The sequence below is a fragment of the Mesitornis unicolor genome, unplaced genomic scaffold, assembly GCF_000695765.1.
Source record: "Mesitornis unicolor isolate BGI_N332 unplaced genomic scaffold, ASM69576v1 scaffold16883, whole genome shotgun sequence".
Lineage (NCBI taxonomy): Eukaryota > Metazoa > Chordata > Aves > Mesitornithiformes > Mesitornithidae > Mesitornis > Mesitornis unicolor.
In genome coordinates this window covers 94,530-119,892 of record NW_010175520.1, presented here as the reverse complement: position 1 = coordinate 119,892, position 25,363 = coordinate 94,530, and the positions used below count along the sequence as shown (strand labels likewise).

General features: G+C 44.4%; 2 protein-coding genes across 2 annotated transcripts; both read right to left on the bottom strand.

Annotated features, from left to right (window-relative positions):
• Nucleotides 1-6,639: 6,639 nt before the first annotated feature.
• LOC104538276 (interleukin-8) lies at nt 6,640-9,080 on the bottom strand. Its single transcript, XM_010181422.1, has 4 exons — nt 9,020-9,080; nt 8,143-8,278; nt 7,431-7,514; nt 6,640-6,851 (listed from the first exon to the last, which is right to left on the bottom strand). The coding sequence occupies exons 1-4, from the start codon at nt 9,078-9,080 to the stop codon at nt 6,821-6,823; spliced, it is 312 nt and encodes a 103-aa protein (XP_010179724.1). The 3' UTR covers nt 6,640-6,820.
• Nucleotides 9,081-21,883: 12,803 nt separating this feature from the next.
• On the bottom strand, nt 21,884-23,490 carry LOC104538275 (interleukin-8-like). Its single transcript, XM_010181421.1, has 4 exons — nt 23,430-23,490; nt 23,118-23,253; nt 22,255-22,338; nt 21,884-21,914 (listed from the first exon to the last, which is right to left on the bottom strand). Exons 1-4 carry the CDS (start codon nt 23,488-23,490, stop codon nt 21,884-21,886), a joined length of 312 nt encoding a protein of 103 aa, XP_010179723.1.
• Between the last annotated feature and the right edge of the window lie 1,873 nt (nt 23,491-25,363).

The following is a 25,363-nucleotide window of genomic DNA, read 5'->3' as shown; positions in this document are numbered from 1 at the left end:
TCTGCAAACTGCTTCTCCCTCTCATCCCAGTGTCATCTTTTCTTGCTATTGGTGACTAATCAAAATTTGGGGGTTCAAAGCGCTTTTTCAGTCAGAAGGAAAGATTTGTTGATGGAGTTAGATATTTTTCATGTATTTATTGTAACGGATTATGCATTCCATTCTTAAGGAGCCAAACGCCAGATGTGGTTTCCCCAGTTCAAATTCCTTTTGTCCAGTGTCTTGGTGTTTACTGCACTAACTCCTTCTGCACTGGGCTCTTTGGTTTGCGAGGTTCTCATGTGTTATCCCTGCCTGGCTCCTGCTCGTGCTCCCTTTCTCCCACTGACGTCCAGCCAGGCAGAGGCGTTGGTGCAAAGCCAAGCTTGGAGCTGGCTCCATGGCTGCTGTCCCCGAAGCTGGGCTCAGCCCACGGGGCTGAGGTGGCCTGGCCTGGCCGGGCTCACTGGAGTGGCCTGAGCAGTTCTGTTGTGCAACTTTAATAAAACACTAGCGAGACTCTTGCAGAGTCACAGGAGCATTGTGCAGGACTAAAACATCTTTATTTTTTTCTTAATGCTCTGGCCCTAATCTAAACAGTCTTCAAGGCCTGTCTTTCAGCCTTTCTTTTTGATGGTATTTTCTGAGTGTTTCTGTGTTCTTGCATTCTGTGTCAGGATTACAAAATGTGAGAGATGGTAATCACCCTATTAAAATGGTTTAGATTGGAAGGGACCTTAAAGATCATCTTTACCTACATAATTACCTACACAATTGCACCTTGAGCCCTGTATAGTCTGGAGGTGTTGGTGCTTCCCACCCTGAACCTGGAGATGTGGCTGTTGGACTCCCATCAGTTTGGCTCTGAGCGAGGATGAGCAATGTCTGGCTGTCACCACCTACTGCTGGCTCTGCTCTGTGCATTTCTTTACCAGGCATGAGGTTCCTGCCAGCAGAGAAAACAATTAAACCAAACCAAAACCTCTGTATGTCTCCAGCCAAACATCCTGCACTTAATTATTCAGAGAAAGATAAATGCCAGCGAGGGCTCTTTTCCATGTTTTGTGTCACTTTTGTCTATTCTTTCTCCATTTCACCTATATTTTACTTGAACATCAGATTCCCTGTTTTCCCTGGATGACACAGAGGAACTTTGAGAATTAACTTTCAAATACCAAATGTGCTCCATTTCTTGGAGAAATGCTAATAAAAGTTTTCTGTAACATAAGGAAAACCAAAAGATGCCTCTGCAGAAGTAAGAGCAAGAAGTGGTCAGCTTCCCCGCTCAGTCAATTCCAGTGGAGGAATGGCCCAGAAACTCTAACTTCTTCGCTGCAAAATCTTCACAATTTTTCTTACTGCATACAGGGTAGAGTGTGAGTCACCTATGGAGCCTGAGACAAATAGCTGTATCTCTAAGATACTGATGGCTTCCAGTGATCTCTGGCTTCCCAGGAAGAGTTGAGCTATGCTCTTGTTTAGGAACAGCTGAGTTCAGAGTTGGAAAACTGTGAGTGCTACTTAAACCAATGTGGAATGCACACAGATGGAGCTGCCACACTCTGCATCTGATGGCAAGTTACAGTAAATCAGAGGTGCTTGACGTATCTCAGCAGGACGGTAACAACTGCAGCTCATTGCATTTTGTAACTAACGCAATGAACGCGTGTGTTAGTGGTTCCCATCTCAGTAGACAAAAATTAGATGCAGATGGTATTCGACATGGACTAGAAGCTCTCTGCGATGTTGCAGAGTTTTTTAAAAACAGGTTTATCTTCTCTCATCCACATGCAAAACATAACTGCATGCACTCATGAGATCTTTAGTGATCTCAAATACTCCACTTCTAAAAAAGTACACAGAATCTGTATTTCCTTGCGTTGTACTTGCTCTCTAGCAGTGCTGCAGCAAACATCAGCCACAAGTGTACATGTGATACCCAAATGCCCAATTGCACGTGGAATGACACAGTGGAGGTGACTGCATTGGCTGTAAGTGCTCTGCTCATTCTGCTTAAGACCTCTGAATAATACCTCAGTTACCTGCGGCAAATAGATGGCTCCGTTTCCATGATTTCCCCAGAAATGGGGTGCGGTTCGAGTATCTGCTATTTCTAAACCTTTTATCTGCTGTCCCACAGGGAAGAAATTTGCCCTGTGGTAAAAATCGTGTTTCCTTTTCTATTTCTTTCCAAGTCAGTTACTGTAGGGTGCTATGGGGCCACAAGTCTTTGGTCTCATAGAAACATACAAAGTGCCTTGTAAGGAGCCTAGAATATGGCTGTTGGGAGTAAAAATGATCTAAAGCTAAATGTAAAGGTGTAAGGATTGCATAAAGCCTTTGCTTATGTGGTATTGTTGTAGGGTGCTTTGGGTGGGAATCAGAACCTCCTACAGTGCAGTGGTTGGCATCAGCTGGAAGCAGCGTGTGCCTTGGTTAAGGTCAGTTGCTCTTTATGAGCTGGGGGAAAGGTTCTCCTAAATATTAATCTGCATCTTTAATATCAGGCGACAACTGCATTGGAATTTGATGGCATTGTAGTAATTTCTGTTTCACGGTGGCTTACCTGAAGGATATCTGTTGTCTTAAGCTGTCAGAGACCCTAAAGGTTAGTGTAAAACAGGAAAGAATTCATGTAGGAAACGTTTTCTCACTCAGATCAAGGACTTAGCATTCAGAAATATTTGGAACATGGCCATTTAATTTTCAGCCTTTCTTAAAAGCAGAAAATGCAGGATTTCCAACACTGCATCTCAGAGGACATTTTTGATTGCAGGGTCACAGAGTACTCTTGGTATCAGTTATACCTGACTGTTGGTAACTGCAAAAGGAAGCAAACTGTGCCCATGAGTCACAGTGTTTTAGGGACTAAGCCAGTCGCAGTGTTTTATCACAGTGTTTTAGAGTCTAAGCCTATGAGCTTGAAGGCAGTCACTACAGTTCCACAGAAGAGCATTACTGGGATCCCCGTCAGCGAGACTGAAGTGTTGATCTGAAATGACATCCTGCATTTCTTTATGAATGGAAACGGTTGTTACCTTTAAATATTTTGTTATCTGAGAAAGCATCATTAAGTAGGTACTATTAGACACCAGCACTAGAAGTAATCCTGTACAGATCCAACTCAGTTTATCACTGTGTCCTTGAATCTCCAGCGGGACTTCTAAGTTTCCTTCATAAATCACAGTGGCTTCTGATGTACACCAGGAAATGTGGGAATGGCCATTGAGGATCAGAGTAAAGGTATCTGCAGTCAATATATGTCCATCAAAGCTGATGGTTTTTATTCCTGAGCTGGGGATGCCTTGGAAAAGAGGAAAAGAAAAGGACAAGCATTTGGGCCTGCTTGCCTAGAATGTTCTCACACTCTAGCCAATTTTAGAGCAGGCATTTCCCGACCTGGCTGCCGTTTCTGTGCAGTGAGCCTGGTTACACCTATAACCTACCGGCGTGTGCACAGCTATGTGCAGGACTTGTAAGTTAGCTGTTGTCACTGGGGTCACAGGTCTGATGGTTTTACAGAACCGTGTACAATTCCTTATGGCAGTCACAAAGGCATCTAGAGTTTTAAGAGAGGAATTATGGCAAGGGAAAAAAGATAAAATAGGAGAAATTCATACTGCTTTCAACGTGTCATGTTGAAGTCATTGTCACAGGATGCTGAGCAGGCCAAAATATGATGGGTTTGAAGACAATGCATTGTAAGCACTGTAGATCTGCAGCTGTAGCAGTGCTGAGTTTGCACTTGAACCTTTGCTAAGCGTTAGATCTGACTAAAGGAAACCGGCTTATTCCTTTTCCCATTCCTGAATTGCACTTCTAGATTCCTCCATGCACGGTGTCTTCCTCTAGAAATCCACTGAAACTGTGAAGTCATCTGTGCACTGACGGGCAGTAATCATTATTAAAAATAATTGACTGCAGGGAATATGAAAAATAAATGTTCGCTATGGTTTTCAACAACAGACATCTCGGGCTTATTCTTATAGGGGGCAAAATTCTTGTTTCACTTTTGCACACAGAAACAAAATGCCTGTTTGCTGACCCAGAAGTTTCCATGGCAGTCTGTATAATTTCCAAAGGGTCCATTTCCTGTGAAGTGGCTCAGAATATCTGTTATAAACAAGAATAAATGCAAAGCTTGGAACAAGTCTGCAATATCAAACCAGCACCATGTGTAATTTTCCTGGAATTTGCCCATGTTATGTGATATCAACATTAGAAATGCAATCATTTCCAGAATGCGAAGCAATCCATAAACAAAGGCAAGTAAAGCATGGATAATGCATCTGTCACCTGATACATACCCAGGATGTTTGTGTTAGTTCATATTCAGCACAGACAGAGCAGTGGAGGCCAGCAAACCAGTGACTGTGCTCCCTCTTCTCCTAAGGAAGAGTTAGAAGTATTTTTCAGGGACTTTCCAGTATTTCTTTCCATGACTTCCTCTATGGTTGCAGCATTTATACATTAACGAGAAATAGACTTCTGGTGTTATAGGAACAGTAATCTTGAAACTGGAGGGAGCAATTACAATTTGTGGTTGAAAAGGCTTTCGATGCAAGAGCAGAACTACAGCGAGCAGCCACAGGAGAGGGAGTTCGAGGATAAGGGACATGGCACGAGGTCGCTGCTTCATGAGTTGGGTGTTGCTGCTGTCCCCTTGCCCTAGACTGAAATTGTTGGTGAAAGAAGGAAGTGAGAGTGGTTTGAAAGGAAGCTGAAGAAGGGACCAAGAAAAGAGCAGAGGATGGAAGGGAGATGTAAACACCTTTGCAGCTCATGTCTAGCGGAGGCAATGGGAGACCATCTGCGCTGGGCTGTTCTCCCTTATCCCCACGGTACCATGGTGTGTTTTAGGGGTGTGAGGAGTACATCCCTCAGCATTCCTTTCAGCATCCCAATCTGGCTGCAGGAGTAGCACCACCAGTACTTTCCTTTACCTGTCTTACACTGACCTGCAAGTTTCATCAAGTACCGTAAAGAGTGGGATTTGATGAGTCACAGAGCTCTGTACCTCACCCGTTGTCTTCAGCACTTTGTGAGCTTTGCTCCAATTCTCCCCAGCCTGTGCCTCTCCAAACTGAAAGCCCTTTTTAGTCCCTCCTGTAGGGCATCTGCTCCACCCTTTTCACCACTGCCACTCCCCTTTGCTGTCTCTTTGCCAGCTCAAGTACCTGCTTCTTGAGGCACAGAGATCTGAACTGCACGCAGCGCTCAAAAGGTGAGCACACTGAAGTTGTATGTACAGCAACAAACCTGCAGCCTCTCATTCTCAGTTTCCTTCCTGAAAATGGACAACATTTTCCTGTTGCACTTTGAGCTGATGATTTCCAAGAATTGTTAAGGGTGGATTTTTTATGCTACTCCTTTATGAACTGCACTGGGAGTCCTATGGGAAGATGCCTTACATCAAGCAGCCCCAGTGGAATGAGAGTTGGGGTGGTCAAAGTATGAAGCATCAGAGTTTATCTAGCCACTATATATTTTATCTTTATGTATTTTATCTAGCTTTTCTAGATAAAGGCTATATTATAGCCTTTAAAAGAAGCAGGCATTGTGTACTCCACATTATCCAGTTCAGGGATCAGAATAGGAAGCAGTTGCTACACAAGGGCGAATGCTTGATATTTGGATCCCCAAAGTAAAAGTCACAAATCCCGTCTTGGTGGGCAAATAGGGGCCTTTTGGTGCAGTAAAGATTTATAGCTCTGGGGTGATCTGGACACTGGCGGTGTTTGGACATCTGAGAGTAAAAGTCTCTTGTCTGCAAGGTATTTACATGAGGAGCCTGGCCCTACAGCCCACCGGGCCCCAAGGACTGGGAGCAGCCTGGAGAGGGGAGAGTGAGCGTTGTACCCTTCCCAAAGAGCTTGTTCCTGCGTTCACTAATGTCGGGTTACCATGACAAGGTGAGTTAGGATACATGGACTAAAAAGTTGCATTTCAGCTCCAGAAATCAGGCTGAGGTGGCAAAAATGAAGCAGACCGTTTTCAAGTAGAGCAAATGGAAATGCAGAATAACAAAGAGATAAGAAAAAGGCTTTTTTGTTGAAAAGTTTTAATAATACGTTTTAGGAATAATTACACTTTCACAAGCAAATTCTGTGTATGTAAGCTACAATTTTTTTTCCATTAGCTGAATGAGTAGCTAATTAGAAATACAATCAGTTCCTTGTACAGAGCAATGGGATTGTGAACAATTCTTAAGAAATGAATAGTAGGAATGGAAAATCCAGTAGGAATGAAATAAATTACCACATATTTCTCTCTTGTACATAAACTACTCAATAAATACGTTTATAAATAGCATGGAAATCACAATAAATAAATACAACACACACTGTCGTACAGGTTCTGCTGACTGTTTTCAAGTCAGGTTCCCAGCCTAGCCACAGGCCGACTGGGGCTCAGGAGGCTGCTGTTGACACAACATACGGGTGCACTCCAGGGGAGCAAGAGGAATTATCGGTTTGCTGGCATAGTAGCAAAATGGTGAGGCTCAGTGTCCATAAGCTGTGCTGTAAGTGCATTGCACTCAACGACCTGCGTTTGGCTGCAGTGGCTTTCAAGGGTTCTTCATTTCCTTTACAAACCACTCTTCAGCGTCAATGAGCAGCCTGTCCCACAGACAGCACTGGCCATTCGGAAAGACTTTCTTAAATAGATGCACTTAAATAAATAAATAAATAGATAAATAGGTCGATTCCTCCACAGTTAGCATCATAACACTGATGCAGGAGGTGGAAGGCGGTACACGGCCTGAGTGATGCTTTTCCTGAATGTTTCTCTCAATGGAGAAGTGGGAGCCGTTCCCAGGTTTTTTCTGCCTTGGTGTTTCTTAGAGAGGTGAGTCGGAATTGAGTTGAGCCCTGTTCGGAGGTGAAGGAAGAGGATCATTTAAAAGGAGGTTCAGGAAGGATTATCATTGCTTAGCATTGCACAGACAGCTAAGGACGAGTGGTCTGGTTCCAACTCGATGTGCATTGAGTGCATATCCTGAGGCATGTTTCGAAAGCAAGTACTGAAATCCCAGAGTGTGCACATGTGGTGCCCAGCTAGGAGACATCTGCAGCGTGAGTTTCTGCATTTAATTGCACCAAGAAACTCATTAACTCAGAAATACAAATTATTAACATAAGATGCTGCAGGTAAGGGGAAGATGAATTTATTTAAAGCCCCATTTTTCAGCGGGAGCCAAACTCTTCTGTGTTCCTTTCCCACCTGAGGGACTTGCCAGTGCTTCAAGGTTTAGTGACGAATTGGCTTGAACAAGGACCCTGCGGCAGAGTCGGGAAGACTCAGGCTAATTCTATAATTAAGCGGCAAGTTTCCTTGTTCTTTTAATCTGATTAAACAAAACTGGAAAGTATTACTAAGAAATTCTGCAAATCGGCTTTTTGGGGGGGTTTACCACTCAACTGCTCAAACTGAGAGGGAATGGGACTTACTTGGCCAAAATTGCCTTGACGATCAGCTGTACCCAGGGAGCAGTGGGCTCCAAGCACACCTCTCTGCCGTCCTTCAGAGTAGCTCTGCAAAAGAGGGGAAGAAGAGAAGTCAGAAATTAGTACATGGGTTTGGTTTATTCACAGAATGTAATGTTGCATTTTTGTGTAAATCCATCCCAATCTGCTCTAGGTTACACTTGGCCTTTTTGTTATCTGCCTTCTGACAGCTGGTGAGAGTAAAACTGCCCAGAAATGGTGTGGGTCTGTGTGCCTGCCCTCAAAGCAGTCCCACGATCCCCAAAACCTTCCTTTATCTTTCACTGTACGTGGGTACTTGTTTTGAATGTGTTTACATTAGAAAAGATTTCTTACACAATGACTGAAACCTCCAGTGGCTAAAAGGGGTTTTGGCAGTATAAGGATTTCAACATTTTAGTCCCTCCTCCACGCTTTTCAAGACCAGATTAGTTCCGCTGTTTCCCCAAATCTGCTTGCAGGAACTTAATTTTACCTCTCTGCGACTGACACAGACTCTTTTAATGGGAGTTTTGCCTGCCTAATAAATGCAGGATTTAAACTATGTTACTGCCCCATGTATTAAGAACTGACCAGTCCTTGAAATCCCTGTTCTAGCACCAGTAATGGTAATATTTCCCACCACTTCTTGTGAAGCGTGGGTGCAGAAGAGGGAGGCTCTCGCAGAGCTACTTACATGACTTCAACATTCTTGCAGTGGGGGCCGCTCTGGGTCAGCTTCACGTCCTGGATGGATTTGGGGTGGATGAACTTGGAATGGGTGGCTATGCACTGGCACCGCAGCTCGGTTCCCATCCTTGCCAGGGCCCTACCTGGAAGCAGAAAAGGAAGATTGCAGTTTGAGAGGCAGTCTTGTCATCAGACATAAAGCACAACGGCTCTGTTTTAACAACATTCCCAGATAAAGTACTGTCTCGATTTGTCCAAGCTGCCTAAATCCTCATGGTATCAAGATCACTTGCTTATTTGTTTCAGAGAAGCTGGTGCCCAAGTTCATTTCAAACTAAATTAACACATCTTTTTACAACAGAACCAGATGTTTTGTGGTTACTTGTACTGACCACACTAGCATTGTTTTAATATCTGCATCAACAAACTGGCAGCTATACAGAAGGCAGAGCCCGAGATTTTGTCATTAACTGGAGCCTTGTCCATGCTGCTATGTTCATACTGTTTGCTCTCCGTCCGTATAGGACTTGCAGCAGTATGAGCATTAAGTAACGAATGGGAGACCATAAACTGCCCTCTGTGTGGGAAGGCAGAGAAACTTTCAGACACTTCAGGAGAAGATCCTGTCTGCGGTCACGTACACCTCAAGTGAAACATTGAAGCAAGGCAAATTTAAGTTGCATCCTTAAAATTTTTCCCACAAGATGTCAGTAACTCTTCAGTACAAGGGCTCCTCGGTCGATTTCTGACTGAAGAGAAGTTGCTGAAAATGTCTCAAAAGACACTGATCTGCTGAAGCAAAGGTAAAGTCCCCTCTCTGCATCGCCTCGGTGGATGCCTACACAACGCTGCAGCCGTGGGGCTCTCGGGAGGGGTTTGCTTACCTTGAGACACAGCCACTGAGATCAGGACGAGCGCCAGCACAGCCGCGACTTTGCCGTTCATGGTTGGATGGGAGCGGGAGTTTTTCTCTGGGTTGTTCAGCTCTGGTGCTGAGGAGCAGGGAGCTCTCTTGTCCTGGAGGATCACTGATGCCTGAGCCGGGATCCATCTCACTTTTATACTGTTTTGTGGCAGCACGTGTGCTCTCCCAGCATGGGGATTGCGTTAGAGGAATTTCCCAGCTGCGGTAAAAATGAGTCACATGACTCTTGTGAAACTCCATCCTCGATGACGAGGAATTATTCTGCTGAGGCTGCTCTAATGTATTCAGTTATTCAAATATGTAAATAATGCCCATGCATTCCCAGTGCTTTTGTCAATTTAGTGCTCTTGTACTGCATACCCTTCTTTGATAATACAACTTTACGATGGTTTCAATTACGTTTATGTTATCTCTTTTTATTATTCTCTTCAGGATAATAAGTGCTCTTTGTGGGGCTGCCAGATCTACACTTGAGCTATTTAATTTCTTATCTCCGTTTATGGTGATAGCTTCTACTGACCTGACTTTAAGCAGCTGAAGTGGAAATTGTGCAGTGCTGAAATGACAGAAGAGCTTTGTCTCTGGAGTCAGGTTTCCACTTCAGCATTATTTTGGGGTTAATGGTTTTAATTTTGTTGTTCTTTTCTTTTTTTCTGTTGAAGTGATGTCTTACAAAGTAAGTTCAACTCTAATGTGATCTGTTAAGTTGAGGAATTGATGCTGCAGCATTCAAAGTGTCTGTGGGAAGCGGACAGTGAATCCTGAAAGGATTTCAAAATGATGCCTGCACTTTTCATGGCACAGATGTTAATGCATGATCAGAAGAGGACGCTTTGTCTGCAAACAAATAGCATGACCTGTTGAATCCAGCTGCTTTTGTTTTCTTTGTAAGCGCTAGATATTTTTAATGTCTTTCCTGCATATTCTTCAGTGACTGCAACCCTAGGTTTTAACAAGGGTAACACCACTAAGAATTATGGCAGTGCCAGAAACATTACTGGTCATTGCATGAATGCTGAGGGTTTATTTGCTGCGCTGGCAGAGAGATGACCTTGATGGGAGACAGCTTCAAGGGCAGACTTGGGCTCAAATGCTGATCTGTTGCTAAAAGGAACATTTGTGTGTGATAAAGAGAAGCCACTCTGTTTTGGTGCCGTAAAAAGGCCGTCCTTCTGACCATGATGGCTTTTGCTGCTTGTCGTCTCTGACCTTATAGCTTCATGATTCTGTCTTCCGTGGATTTATAGTACTTCTCCCCAAGTCTGAGGAGTTCCTAAAAACTCAGTTATCTTTAGCATATAAAGCATTATAATTTATTTATACTAATAATTTAATAGTTTGTTCATAATTTATTAGGATTTACTGTCTACCATTTGCCATTAATTTACTTGATGCAAGGAACTTTGTGATGAAAATTCATCTGGTTCTCATCACAGTGTCAGCTGCCCCAAAAAAAGATATCACCAGGTTTGTCTTCCCTGCTTCTTACTGAGTACTGAGTCAACAAAACCTCCTGGTTCTGACTCCTAACGGTGCTTCTCCTCAGCTGTACGTCCTAGAGAGCTTCACTGAAAAATACATGCACTTCTCTGAGAGGATTTTACCAGCTACTGAAAGTTCTGTTTTCTTGTTTGTGCTGTATGACATTGGCTATGTTATGTTAAATGAACAGGGTGGTTTCACTCGTGTCAAATTCTAGATGTTGAAGCTTTAACCAGTTTACTTTGAACAAGGTTTGGCTGCTGCTTTTCTTTTGGGCTCTCTCACTTTCTCTCCATGTCTCCACGTACGGATGCACACACACAGGGTAATTAAAATTTTATCAGGAATCCCACTCTTCTGAGTTACTATTTGCAGTGTTATGATCTAATTTTGGTGTTTGCTGAACTGTCATTAATGCCTGGGGTAAAAAAAAGAAAATTCCCCCTCAAATCCCCGAGTAAAAGCACTGACTGCCCATCCTCCCCACTAGACTCAGCTGTTTCCTGCGGCAGGAACGGATCTGTAGAAATCCCCGGGCTAAAAGTGAAGTCAAGAGCCTGCTCCACCTATGTGATTAACCCTGAGCTAAGGGTGTCTGCCGAAAAGGCCAGGATATTTGTAATCAAATAAAAATCCACTATGTTTTCTGAGAGCTGGAGCATCTCCTCTACCTCCGCTTTTTCCATGATACGATAGTTTCATCAGGACTGAGCCAAGGGCGTGTAATGGAGGTGGGAGCAGCATGAAAGGGTTGAGAGGTGAGCCCAAGCCCTAGGGCCAGGACTCCTAAGCCCTGTTCTGGGAGTGCCGTGCTTCGCCCAAGGTCTCCATACATCCCTTCAGCGCTTTGCCTGCGATCCCAGCCCCTGCCTATGGGAACTCCAAATCCCGTATCTGATTTTGGCAGTGTGTTTGCCCCGCCAGCCACCACCTGTGCAATTGCTGCTCCTTTTGAAGGTGAATGCCGCTGACTGAGCTGATACCGCCGCAAGCACAGACCTTCCATGTCTAACCCTGCTAAAAGCGTGCTTGTAACGAACAAAACAACAGTTATGCAATGGTCTGATTACTGACACGCTGCTGGAAAGGGAAGTCAATATCTCCCTCGCCTGCGCTTCAAGGCAGGGTATAGGATGTGTTCGCTGTGCTGCAGGACGGAAACCAGTGGTTTTGCTTTTTCGTGACTCATCGCCTGGTCTAATGAACACAGAAGTCAAAAGGGAATCTTTTGGGAACTTGACTGGGATGGCTTAGAGTCTTTGCACATAGCAAGGGACATACAAGGGACACAGAGAGGGGGATTTATGTGTCCTCTGGTGACCAAGACCATCATGAGGCATGGGGGAGAGCTGGGCTCCTGTCCCTGGTTTGGGTCACCCGACTTCCAGGAGAATGCGCCAACCTCTGGGCTGGTAAAGTTACGCTCTCTAAGAAAATTGAAAGTCTGTCTTTTTTAGTCAAATCGGGACCTCTCACTTGAGAAGTTTGTGCACACAAGACCCCAAAGGCCCATGAGACAAAGCATTCGCTGGGATGCGGGTCACTCTTGTCAGCTCCTGCCTCCTGTGTGTCCTACTCTGTTTCCCAGGGAAAATCCCACTCTGTTTTCTGGAGCCTCCTCCATTCCCCCACACAGGGCTTGTCTTTCCCCTGCCGTTCCACTTGACCCGGCGAGAGTGGAAGGGGAAAATGCAGGGGTTGGGAAACAGTCGCTGCTGGTGCTCAAGAACTGGGCACGACGCTGTGCAAACACTCGTGGAAGTCTGCAGCAAGGCGGAGCATAGGGAGCAGAGAAGTGAAAGAAAGCAGAATGCTTCCTAAACATCTGGGTGCTGACTTGCTACATGAGGAAGTGTTGGCAAAGAAAGAAAAAAAGCTTAGGTCAGTTTGTGATTTAGTCTTTTCTCAGACGTAAGTGTCTAAATATAGATGGTTATGTGCCCTTAGTCAGATCATGGCAAGAGCTGGACTTTCCTGAATCCCTCTGGAAACACAGAGTAGCAGTGCAGCTTTTTAGTTGATTTGCCTTTTAATTTGTATGTTTGTAAATACAAGAGTATAAGTATATATTTATGTAGCTGCATATGTATTTATGATAAGTATTTCAGCTCTGCTTGAAAACAGGGAATTCTTTATTGTATTCTTCAGTTAGAAAATGTTGTGGATTAAATGAAATGGTACAAACCATATCAGAAAATCATAGAATATCAGGTTGGAAGGGACCACAAGGATCATCCAGTCCAACCTCTCAAGGTAAAAGTATTGTTTAAATGAGATGAGGCAGCACCCTGTCCAGCAGACTTCAAACTGACCAGTGTAGGGGAATTCACCACTTCCCCTGGAGATTGTTCAATGTCTGATGGATCTCATGGGAAAAACAATTCTTCTGGAGTTCAGCAAGAACCAGAAAATGGTACATTAATATTCATTAGAATATGAACATAAAGTATTAGCAAAGATTCACAAGTACTCATATTAAAAATAAACTTGGTCTACCTGGTGTGAACAGAGGAGATACTAAGTCCAGCTAGAGGATTGCTGGGGACCAGCAGCTGGGGTTTAAGGGCTCTATGGGGGCTTCATTCGTTGCTTTGGTTCCAGTTCCCTTTCCTGAGCAAACTGTGGCAGTAAGATATGGAAGTGACAGGAGGAAACACATGGTAAGTTTGAAGAAGTTTGTGCAGAGAACCTCTGATTAAATGAGAAATGGTCAGCAGCCATAACACAGGTCAAGCATTCATCTCTGACTTTTCAAAGGTCACTTGCTGTTGGCTCGCTGCCTGCTCACGCTGCAGCCGATGCAGCTGTGTGGGTGTTAGCCCCAGCACTTCCAGCAGCGCAGTCACCGCAGGCTGGGCACAGAGAGGGAGAGTTTCTCTGCAGGTAGCCTGCCTGAAAAACAGTGCAACAACCTAGACCTCTGAATCTTGAGTAAAAATAAGACTGTTTAGTATGGTGAATGAGATCTGCTTTGCATAAAAGCTGTTTTATGTAAACTTGCTCAGCCACAGCATCTCAAGCCAATGCACAGGGCAAATATAACTGCTAGAATCCGCACTTTTGCACTTTTTATCCTCAGAAACTAGAATTACATTGCAAGACTTAAATGAGGTGTAGCAAATCATTAAGAGAAAACATCTTTAACACCTTTTTGACTGTAGAAATAAATTAACTATAAATTCAACTGAATTATCACATTAAACCAATGTCTGGTCTTATAAACAGTTTCCTGGACCCTTGAGAGGTAACATTTAACATCATAAATAATGTAAGTTGCAAAATCCTTTTTTAAAGCAAAAAAATGTGGTCTATTATGGTACCAGGTAAAACCAATGTGAGACAAAAAAATTGCCCGTTCTATTAAAATAAATAATCTGTTGTGCAGCAATATGACTTCTAAACTTCTTTTTCTATGTATGTGTGTCTCTCTGCCTGCCTCTTCCTGCCTATAAGGGCAAACTAGAGCACGATCAATATCCCTCCAGCAGTAAGACAGGTCATTTAGTATCTCTAATTTTAGCTGCTTCCTCCTACAAGCCATGACCCCGCAGTCGTTAGGGCACCCTGCGGCTGGCAGTGACTGAGGGCTGCTGATGAGACACAGCGACGCACCTCGCAGGAGCTGTTTCTGGCACTGCTAAAAGGTCCATCCCTACTGGCTTGCTGCAGCTTCACCCAGCCAAACACTGGTTATCTAAGGGCACTTACAAACTCTTCATTTCCTTCAGCCAGGCACATGTTAATCATCATTTCCATTCCAGTGAGTGGCACAGCTCATAGATCATTTGAAAGATATGCTGCTGAAAAATTATCTTCTGCATACTCATAGAAAATGAAGTCATCTTTGGTCTTTATAGAGCACATAAATTACTACGGCTATTGGCAGCGGCTGGTGGATTTCTGCCACTTTCTCAAAGATGGTTCTTTCATAGAGGTATGGGTATGAATTCACTTCTGTTAGGGCCACCAGAAGGATCTCGCTCTGGAAAGAAAGAGATCTGGTTTGCTTCATCACTTCTTGTATGGAGCACTTGGTCATCTCTGCTGCACTGCCTTAAACCAGCTCTGGCTTCTTGAAAGCGGGAGGCAGAGGCTGTGGCGCTCTGCACATGGGTGAACCATGCAGTGACACAGCAGTTGCAGTCAGTAGTTCTATATTCATGCCCCAGTCACTCCCAACACTGTGTTTGGGTGGGCTGGGTTTCTTTGCTTTGGGTTTGGTTCTGAAGTGTTTTTCCTCTGCTGAGCCCTGATGGGCTGCTCCTACCATACAGTTCAGTATAATCCCCTGATCTCTCTCCTATGTGCTGGATGTCAGCCTAGAACTGATGATTTTTGTGACTTCCTGCAGTGAATTTCACCTGGTAGTTTGTTGCCTACTCCATGAGTCTCTAAGGCCCTTCTGCAGTTCTTCAGAGTTTAGCCTAATCTTTACTGTTTTTCATTTAGTATCATCAGAATACCTCAGCTCACAGCAGATGACCTTCCTGACCACTCGCGGTTATGCCAGCCAAACAGGACCCCACACAAGCTGGTGTAGGAATCCACGGGTCCTGTCCCCTTATCAAAAAAAGCTGACATTTTAATTCTGTCCTTCATTTCTGTCTATTCACCTCTTATGTATCCATTTCCAAGACTTCTTTCTTAGCCTCTTTATTTCTGATGCTTGATGAGTGTTGGAAAAGGGCTGTGGAAGAACAGTTTGAGTGCCTGAACCTGGAGGACCTTCCACATCCATGGGCGAGTTGACACCTTCAGACAGCTGGAACAAGGACATGAAAGAAGACTTTCTTCCAAGCCACACAGACTCTTCCTTGTTATATGTTTATTCACGCGTTTCCTAATTGAATCCTTTATATTTCTACTTTAGGTAAGGTCATTTAAAGGGTCACTAAATTCCTCTTGTTCATCATTGTCCTTGCAGCACTAAATCACATCCATTAAGCTTGAAGTGCTTGATCCATCACCGATAGTTTTAAAGATAGACACAACAAAGGAAATAAGCAGAATCAGCAACCGATCTAGGGGAAAATAATAGAATGTTGTAAAGTAGCAGCAGGTTGTCTGTTCCCTGACATTTTCATGTTTTGTCTCTTTTCATATCCTTGAAAAACTCCAAAGTCTATTTTTCCTTGATTTTTCTTTGATGGGTGACTCAGTACTTTCTCTGGCCCGGTAATGAGATGAAGTATAAAGTGAATTCAGAAATGTATTCATTAAACTATTACCATTAATACCAGGTGCAGGGAGAGCAGCAAGTGCTTACAAGTTGTTAATGGCCTGTTTGTGCTGTATCAACCAATGCACATATGTGCAAAGACAACAAAATCCCGCGTTTACAGAAGGGACTGCAGTTACACCTGTGTCCAGCCTGGGCCACGCAGGGACCGGACTGTCCCCATTTGCAGCAGTGACGGCTGCTGAGCACAGGAATGCCAGCTGCAGGCCTAAATTATACCCAGAGCATGAGTCTTTCACAGCTTGGTTTTTGGAAGTGGCCAGCACTCACTGATTTGGTGCTGTCTTTTAGTGGATATTTTGGTCCGTTAAACCTGTGGCCTTTTGGGGGGCTTCACACATGGGTACTGTATAAGAGCTGGGAAGATATTTTAATCCTCAGGCTTTTAGAGACAGAGACTTAGAGCAGTGGCGGAAACAACACTGAGGAGTGTGACCATTTCCGTGCCAAGAAATGAAAATCTGCCTTCTAAAAATAGCTTTCAACTGGAGCTGTTCCCATAAAGAAAACAAGGTACCTGGCCAAAGTGGCCTTTAGGGCGAGCTGGCCCCAGGGCGCAGCGGGCTCCAAACACACCCGGCTGTCAGCGCTCGGGGTGGCTCTGCCAGGAAGGACACAAAGCAGCCAAGGCTGGGTTTTGACTTTTCTCTGAGCTATGGGGCAGTTCACAACTGAGGACATGGTAGAACTTCTCTTTATTCAAGCCGTTTGATACTGTTAAATGGTAGCTCTGGGAGAGCTAGGGAAGTATTTACCTGTACCTTTTCTATACTTAGGCATTTAAAAAAATATCTTAATGATGTCAGTGTAGGTGCTTATGATGCAAACTTTTTAATGACCCTGATGAATTTGGGTTTCTCCTCTCTGTCTGGTCATCGTTCAGCAGATCTTTTAGGAACTTAATTGTCTTGGAAACTTTAGGTTTTTTTCCTCTAACCTGGCTGAAGTTGCCAACTACTGGTGAGGCGGAATTGGATCACACACAATGCTAGACAACCGGTTTGATTGTAGAAGAGTTATTTGCTTATGAACCATAGAGAAAACATAAAAACCTGAGTGCTCCCTTCTATTTACATGAATGCGTTGATTCAGCTCACATGAATAGCTCCTGATGTGATCTTACATGAACCTTACTATGTCTTTTACTTGGTGCTCATGAACTTTACAATTTAAGCTGCACACTCCTCACACAGCAGAGTGCTCACAGGGAGCACCGGCACAGGGAAGAACTCGCGGCATTGCAAACTTTGCCACATGCAGACCAAGTTAGCAGAAATTGCTTGAATACATGTCAATGGGATCAAGACTGTATCTTTGATTCTGTTGTCTAAATTCTTAAGAGTGCCCAGAATGTGCTATGGGGGGGTCTCATCCTCTGCTCTGGTGTTGGTCATAATGAAGACATTAGCAGAGAGATGCTTGTAGAACACTGGCAGGGAATCCCCCTGTCCTTGGCACTGGTGAGGCTGCACCTCGAGTGCTGTGTTCAGTTCTGGGCCCCTCACTAGAAGAAGGATGTTGAGATTCTGGAGCATGTTCAGAGAAGAGCCACAAGGATGGGGAGGGCTCTGGAGAACAAGCCTGATGAGGAGCGGCTGAGGGAACTGGGCTTGTTTAGCCTGGAGAAGAGAAGGCTGAGGGGAGACCTCATCACCACCTACAACTGCCTCAAGGGAGCTTGGAGAGAGGTGGGTGCTGGTCTTTTCTCCCAGGTGATGGGGGAGAGAACAAGGGGAAACGGCACCAAGCTGTGCCAAGGGAGGTTCAGGTTAGAGATAAGGAGGAAGTTCTTTACTGAGAGGGTCGTCAGAAGCTGGCACAGGCTGCCCAGGGAGGTGGTGGAGTCCCCATCCCTGGATGTGTTTAAGGAGCGGGTAGACGAGGTATTTAAGGATATGGTTTAGGGGTAGACAGGAACGGTTGGACATGACGAACTCAGAGGTCTTTTCCAACTGAGCGATTCTGTGATTCTGTGAATCAGCTCATTGCTTTGGACAGAAGGCCTGGCTCCTTATGCTTTGTGTCTGTGAGGCTTTGCAAGGGACACAAAGTTCCACCCAAAGTAAATAAGTGCCTGGGGTGTGAACTGCCAAGTCACTTCCTCCTATTGAAAGCAAGATGCTGTTTTGCAAAAGTGCTCAAATGATTTCCACATTTTTGCAGCGAGGTCCTTTTGGGCTTAATCTCACGCCCTGAGTGGGGGGATGAACTGCAGCGAGTGCTTCTGCACAGCACTGCGAGCCTTGGGCCTCTGTCTTCGCCAGGGCCTTGCCTGCAGAACCAAAATGAATGCTGACCAGGTACAGCAACAATCGCCTTATTTGCTCCTGTGAAGCAAAGAGCATTCCCTTCTGACAGCCTTATTCTTATTCTCAGACATTACGGTTTGCTGAAGACTTGGAGATAAAATGAACTGTTAGCAGTTATATTTTCAGAGCTGCTGCTATGCAGATGCATTTGAAGTTAGACTTGTATCTATAAGTGAAAATACTTAGACGTTCTCATTTGTGCCTGAACAGATTGAGCACCTAAATTGCATCACTTGAACAAAATAGGTTAATGTCATTAACTATGTCCACACGTTCTTGACTAGTTTCTGCCATCATCTGCTGCTCGTATTCCCTGTTCTCTTCTCAAATTGCATCATTCTTGCTCTAAGGAAGCACTGTCATTAACCTGCCCACCCAGAATAAAAGTACAAATGGGAAGAAGTTGCCATTAGGAAAAGAAAGATGGGTGTTTAGAAGCTCTCACCAGCACAGCGCGTGGGCTCTGCACACAGAGGTTTCCTAAAGCATTCCTCATGGATTGCACAAGAAACCCAAATCTCTGCACACTTCAGAATCCCCTGACTTAATCCTGCTTCTGTACCTTTTAAATTATTTCTTCAAATTGTAATTATTCTCCATCGCTTTCCGTTTGCACTTCATCAGACATTCGTTTTAACCAACACAGCTGAGCTTGCACTTGAAAAACAATACAGCCTTTCCAGATGTGCCCCATCCCAAAACAGATTCCACTCAGCCCGAATGTGGAATTTGTGTTCAGCTCTTTGCATTCAGTTTAAATGCCTTGTGCTAAAGCTCTTACCCTACATAACTGCTGCGACTCTTCATCCCAACCTCACAGACTGTATTTTGATAATGAAGTTGTTTAGGCAGTGTCCTAAGAGGGGAAGACATCACCACTTTCTGTTGTTCTCTGAAATGTTGTCATTTTCAGTTCTGCTAAAGCGATTTAGATGCTTCATTCTGTACTGAAAAGCTTCCCTTGTCATTGAGCAGGAAAAGATGGGCTTAAAATGACTGAGGTGTTGTCACCTAGGTCACTTAAGCTGTTCCTAATACTTCATTTGTTCAGAAGACAAAAAGAGAAAGTGTCTGACAGTAAGAGTTGTAACAACCCCTGATTAAAATAAGCACTTGGGGAGTTACTTGTTTTCCTTTCTAACATCATGCGTCTATAATAATTACAGGTGATTGACACAGAAGATAAACACGTCAGTGAAATCTCCGTACTCCTCAGGAATCCATTTCCAGCGTCTGTATTGTTTACTCATTGGATTATTCTTATTTTTGAGTGGTAAGAAACAAAAAGTGATCTCAAGGAAAGAAACTGGTCTGGTAAAATACTCTTGTTCATTTGAATTTCATTTTCTAAAATTAAGAAAGCATAGAATCATAGAATCACAGAATGGTTCAGGTTGGAAGGGATCTTAAAGCTCATCCAGTCCAACCCCCATGGGCAGGGACACCTCCACCAGCCCAGGCTGCTCCAAGCCCCATCCAACCTGGCCTTGGGCGCTGCCAGGGAGGGGGCACCCACAGCTGCTCTGGGCAACCTGGGCCAGGGCCTCACCACCTCACAGGGAAGGATTTCTTCCTAATATCCAGTCTAAATCTGCCCTCTTCCAGTTTAAAACCATACCCCTCGTTCTGTCGCTACCTGCCCTTGTAAAAAGTCCCTCCCCAGCTTTCCTGTAGGACCTCTTCAGGAATTAGAAGGCCGCAATAAGGTCCCCCCGGAGCCTTCTGTGCTCCAGGCTGAACAGCCCCAGCAGTTGGTTTTTGAACAGAAGGAGCCTGCCAAATGAGGGCCTTGGTGCTGTACACAGAGGAGATGGCAGCTTCTCCTGGACATCCGTGGTGTCTGGCTTTTGGATTCGTTAGCTAAGATTGTTACCTGGTGAGCAACTGCCTGAATTGTTAAGTGTCTCAACCTAAAAATATTTACCAGGAGAATTAGTAATTGTGTGGAGTCCGAGTTCAGCTTTGGAGAGACTGTATTAGCCCTTCCTTGCCCGTGATTCAGCTCCCAGTACCTTGACTGGGTTGTTGTGGGTGGCAAAGGTTATGCACTTTAAGTTACGCCAGTCCTTCATGATGCACGCGTACTGCTGTGGGTGTGCATATGGAGCGGTTCTTCCCCACCTCTCCGTTTTTGGCTGATGTTTCTGACATGCTTACTTCCAAATCAGATTTCTGAAGGAAGCCAGCTTGTAAAAATCCCTCTGCAGACAGGAAGGCGTAGTGTTGTGAAGCAAGTCTGCACAAAACCTGTCCCCTTGAGAAACTTTATCTCCTTGGCATTCGGAGGATGAGGCGTAGCAGTTTGGGTGATGCACTGTGGTGGGACAGGGGCAGAGGTGGGGACAGGGAGCAAAGCATGCCTGAAATAGTTGGCATCTTGCACAAGAGCTTGCTCAAACAGTACCAGAAATTCCCTTTTTATCTTGCACCGTGAGCAAACATGAGCTGTTCATGCACAATATGGAGTAGCTCCTCACTGGAAAAGTCCGAAGTAGAACAAATACCAAAACACGTGCCCAACTTCCCCATTCTCTCAGGTGTTGGCTGCTCCCGTTCCAACATTTCTGGGCAAAGCGCTGCGTGCCAGCCAGATGCGTGGCCGTACAATGGGAGCTCTGTTTCGCAGGATTCCCCTGCTGTAGTCCTGCCTCCTCAGTGCAGTTAGGGAGGATGCTCAGTGACTTCCGTCATGTTTATCAGCTTTCCCTGCTTCTTTAAGCTAAGGAAATACCCTGGTCAGTGCCAGATCCTCGGCTGTCCCAGCACTGCCACTGCGACGGCCTTGAAATTCTTGTGAGTAACCGTTATTTGCTCATGACTTTCTATCTGTGAACTTTATCACCCAGACCTCTGCAAACGCTGTGTCTGGCCAGGAAAGAGGAAGAAAGTCAATTGTTTTCTATTTCTTCCTGTTGGAAACGGTCTGCGCTCACCAGAGGCAAGACTTTGCTGTTGTAATGAGCCGCCTACTGCAGCCCAGCCACCGCTTGTCCTTCTGAGAACACATTACGTGATGCGAAGAGCAAGAAAGTGCGTCCTCTTTTTCAGTTCTGTGTTTAAACAGGGAAATTAATACCACACAATAGTGAAGAGAAACGTATCAACAAGCATTTATTAGGTACATAAACATAAATATTTTCCATAAATAAATAAATAAACCACATTCTTATGCAACAGTATAAATAAATAAATAGATAGATAAATAAATAAATAGCAAATAAATAAAGTGCTTGTTTTCTAACCAAAAGATGGCATTAAAATGCATCTTTATACCTTCACAACGCTAATTAAAGATAAATACCATCTTGAAAATGATGGAACGAAACCAGATGCCTCAGCATGTTGACTTCCTGATTTTGCAGGCACCTCTGTTCCAGTCAGTCACCCACCCTGGCAGTGACCTCGGTACAGTTGATGCTCCCTATCTGTGCTTCCCTGGAGAGAAGGGGTCACTGGTCTTTTCCTAAACTGTTGGCAAAAAGGGAAGGTGTCTTTTAGTGACAGCTCCAGCTGTGTTAGCAGAAGCGACCCCCGGATCATCTCCATTTCCTTCCACAAGGCTTTTTTTCTGCCTACTGTTTCTGGTGTCAGTGGTTTTTCTCTTACAGAATGTGACTTCTTTAAAAAAAATTAAAGTACTTTTTTCAACTAACTAAAAATCCAGGGGATCTGTACTGTGTAGGTGCTGTTAGAAGTGGAAATGTAGAAGGCAGGAGGAGGTGGAGCTGCAGAGCTGGAGGCTCTCTCCCATTTCTGCCTTCCTGGAGCAGTTGGGATATTCCTCTTCTTCGCCTTAGGACACTGTCTCAGGTTTGGCGTTTGCCCTAGAAAGACAGAAAATGGAAAAGGAGACAATTGGAAAGTGTCCCCGTAACAGGTAATGCCTGGATTTCCTGAGCACTCGAGCTGCAGGTATTCAGTAGGTTTGTGCCTCGCGAGAGACGAAGCCAGCACTCACATGGGCTGTGTGCCACAGTAAGGGCTTGAACCACATGCTGTAATTAAAGCTGGAAGCAATCACAATGTTTGTCCCAGTTAGTGAACGCAAACAGTAGCAGCTGCCCAAGGAGACAATTTTTGATCACTTTGCCCTGTGCATGTTTGCTAACCCGGTTAAAACCCCATGTTTCCATAAGCTGTGCTCACTGAGAAGAAAGGACTCACTTGTCCAGGATGGCCTTGATGATCAGCTTCACCCAGGGAGCCGTGGGCTCCAGGCACACTTCTCTGCCGTCTGTCAGGGTCGCTCTGCACCGCAAAAAAGGAAGGGAAAAGGTCTGCTCTGCGAAACCCCAGGCAATTGCCCTTTTCTCTCATAGCAACATTCTAGTTGTTCCTTTACGCTGAACCATCATTTGTGGCTGTAGCCTGACATAAAGGGTTTTTTTAAATGGTTTCATATCTTCTCTTATCTATTTCTTTGAATGCATTCAGTCATTTGCAGGACTCTCACGCTTTTCAAAATTGCTGCTTTTTCTTCCACAGAAGATGTGGAAGAAAATTGCTCTGTGATGGTGTTTAAATGGAGGGCAAAATCTTTCCCTCTCGATTCAGAAAGCCAGTCCACAGGAGTTTGGTTGCAGTAAGAGTTCAGGAACAGTGACCGGATTATGATTTGCATGCCAATGGTAGTTTTCTCATTGACTTGTGTACAAGTGTGATCATGCTTTTGACCTGGCTATGAAAATTTGTGTTTCAATCACTTGTTCAGCCTGGCTCCATGGGTTTAGGTTTTTTTCTCATATGCTGGCAGAATTCAGAGTTTCAGACAATTATTTGCTGTCTGATGACTGTGGGTTTTAGCTCGAAATTTTGCATGGGTTGTTTAAAAAGTGGAGATTGGCAAAAGTAACACACAATTTACAACACTTAGCGTATCATCTGTGAGAGCAGCGTTGCTGTTCTGCATTCTGAGTAGCCCCGCCTGCTGTCTCGCTACATCTTTCGGAGAACACTGAGATCATCCCCAGTGTAAAATCTGTTTCCTTCGTGTTGGGTCACTGGGAGGATTTTGCAAAAGCACTTACATGACTTCAACGTCCTTGCAGTGAGGTCCACTGGGGATGAGGTTCACGTTGTGGATGAACTTGGGGTGGATGAACTTGGAATGGGTCCCTATGCACTGGCATCGGAGTTCAATCGCTGAGCGTGGCAGGGCCTTACCTGTGAGGCAAGGAGAGAACAAAAGGCGGCTGTTTCACTATTTCCACAGGAAGCACAACACATTCTCTTTGCTTATGGCATTGGAGTTATTTGCTGCACTGTAAGGCAGCACAGTGTATGCCTGTCAGCAGCACACCAGCAGTGAGCTAGGAGAGCTTTAAGAGGGGTTTCTTTACCTTCTGCTGCCAGCAGTGAGATGAGGAGCAGGGTCAGGACGGCAGTCACAGCCTTGCCCATCGTGATGCAGGAGTTTCCTCGTGTGTCGCCGGGCTCTGGCTCTGTGCTGAGGTGAGCTCCTGCAGCCCCAGGGGTGGTTGGTGGCTGTGCCCTGGGTCCTGCCTGGTTTATTTATACCCCGCCTCGGCTGCCCCGGGTGCTCAAGCATCACGAGTGGGTCACAGCACTGGAAACTCCTGAACCTACAAGATGCTCCTGTGAAATGAGTCACAGGTGAGTGGGGGAGTCCCTTGCCCTAGGTGACCACAAAACTGCTCTTCAGAAAACCCTTCATTAATTACATAAACAGGAAAACATAGAATATGAACAAATTCACCCTGCTCTGGGCTTTGTGGAATCAATAGGGTTTTTTAGAATACTCTCAGTCTTGTGCTGATGTTCTTCTGTACCTTTGTACTTCAGCTGTTATTATTATGTTACTCTTTGTGACTTTCCACTTCCATCTGTGTGTCTTTGGGTTTTGACTTTTCCTTCATTTTTATTTAATTTTATTGTATAGGAACTAATATTTTGTAGAAATGATAGGTACTGGAACTGGATTTTAATGAACTCCCCTTGTCGTTACATACAGTCACACTCTAAAAATTCTTTCATTACATGCTGAGATAACTTCTGCAGGAATCCTTACAGTACTTTTTAATACATTAAAAACTTGCATCACTGAAGTAACAACAGAGTCCAGCCTGACTTTGTTGTGCTATTGAGAACATACAGAATATATCATTATGAGAGGATGCACTGCTTTGCCTGATCAGGTGGATTTGTTTGGAGGACTGCAGCTGCTGGAGCCAGAACTTCTGAACCGTTTGCTGCCTTGAATTTGCCTTGAAGTGGCTTCAGGATTCTGCTTCTGAAATTAATTGAGACAACTTTGCAAGCTTAAATTTGACCCCGTAAAGAAAAGATTTCTTCTGATTATGATAGAATGAAAGGAAAAGTGAAGATGGGATCATGAAGGAGGACTATTCAGATAAAGTCAGAGATGTACAACCGTTATTATTAACAATAGAAATTCATACAGTCAGAGGAACGAAGCACAGGAGCAGATACAAATGGCTAGAGGTTTGTTGTTCTGTGACTCATCGTGAAGGACACAGACGTTGATGCATGCCAGGCTGAGTTCCACTTAACGTGAATGTATGTATCAGTGTCTGTAGTTCTACACAATGAAGTTTATAAATAGTCTCAGAGGATGTGTTCTGAACAGTAGCCCAGTAACATGTGTAGCTACGGAGTTAAGCACCTGTTCTCCTGCCAACTTGCAGCTTGCAGTGAGCAGAGCTGGAATGGTGCCCTGTTTCCTGACAGGGGTTGTTCATTCCTGTCTCTGGATGTCTTGTTTGCCCCTAGCACACAACTTCCATGCACAGCAATGGGAGTATCAACAGAGGTGTCTTCTGGCCTGCATACAAGGAGAAAATGCACGTATGAATTGCATTGCCTGTGGAGTGTAGAGCTCTTTTCCAAATAAACCCAAGAAACTGTCCTTTGTTTTTAATTTAAGTAATGATTTTCATTAACTCAATTATAAAATTATTGCTTCTGTACTGTACATGCAATGAAGGTGACGTCCTTTGCCTTCTTTGCATAAAACCCACTGCCTGTTGTCTTTGAAGGAAGCGTTATTTCTACTTTCTTAATCCAGACAGATAAGGGGTTTGAGGCTTTTGTACGTTACTACTCAAATATGAAGAAAGGGCTTATGTGTCTTCAGTGTATCACATATTACAGTGGAGCAAATCTTGATATGGAGCAATGAGAACAACTGAGCAGAGTTCTGGAGTCTGTGCTTTGTAATTTAAAAGTCTGAGACAGCAAAGCAAGAGGTAGTGAGCAGGAGACTTGGCCTGCAAAAAACCCCCAGTCCACAAAG

What these genes read in the sequence shown, in the direction of transcription:
- LOC104538276 (XM_010181422.1), bottom strand. Translation starts at nt 9,080, where the DNA reads ATGAACGGCAAAGTCGCGGCTGTGCTGGCGCTCGTCCTGATCTCAGTG. An exon ending in CTCAGTGGCTGTGTCTCAAG is followed by an intron (nt 8,279 to 9,019) that starts GTAAGCAAACCC and finishes TTCTGCTTCCAG; the next exon opens with GTAGGGCCCTGGCAAGGATG. An exon ending in GTCAAGGCAATTTTGGCCAA is followed by an intron (nt 6,852 to 7,430) that starts GTAAGTCCCATT and finishes ACCTCCGAACAG; the next exon opens with GGCTCAACTCAATTCCGACT.
- LOC104538275 (XM_010181421.1), bottom strand. Translation starts at nt 23,490, where the DNA reads ATGGGCAAGGCTGTGACTGCCGTCCTGACCCTGCTCCTCATCTCACTG. An exon ending in TGCAAGGACGTTGAAGTCAT is followed by an intron (nt 22,339 to 23,117) that starts GTAAGTGCTTTT and finishes TTTGCGGTGCAG; the next exon opens with AGCGACCCTGACAGACGGCA. An exon ending in ATCAAGGCCATCCTGGACAA is followed by an intron (nt 21,915 to 22,254) that starts GTGAGTCCTTTC and finishes CTGTCTTTCTAG; the next exon opens with GGCAAACGCCAAACCTGAGA.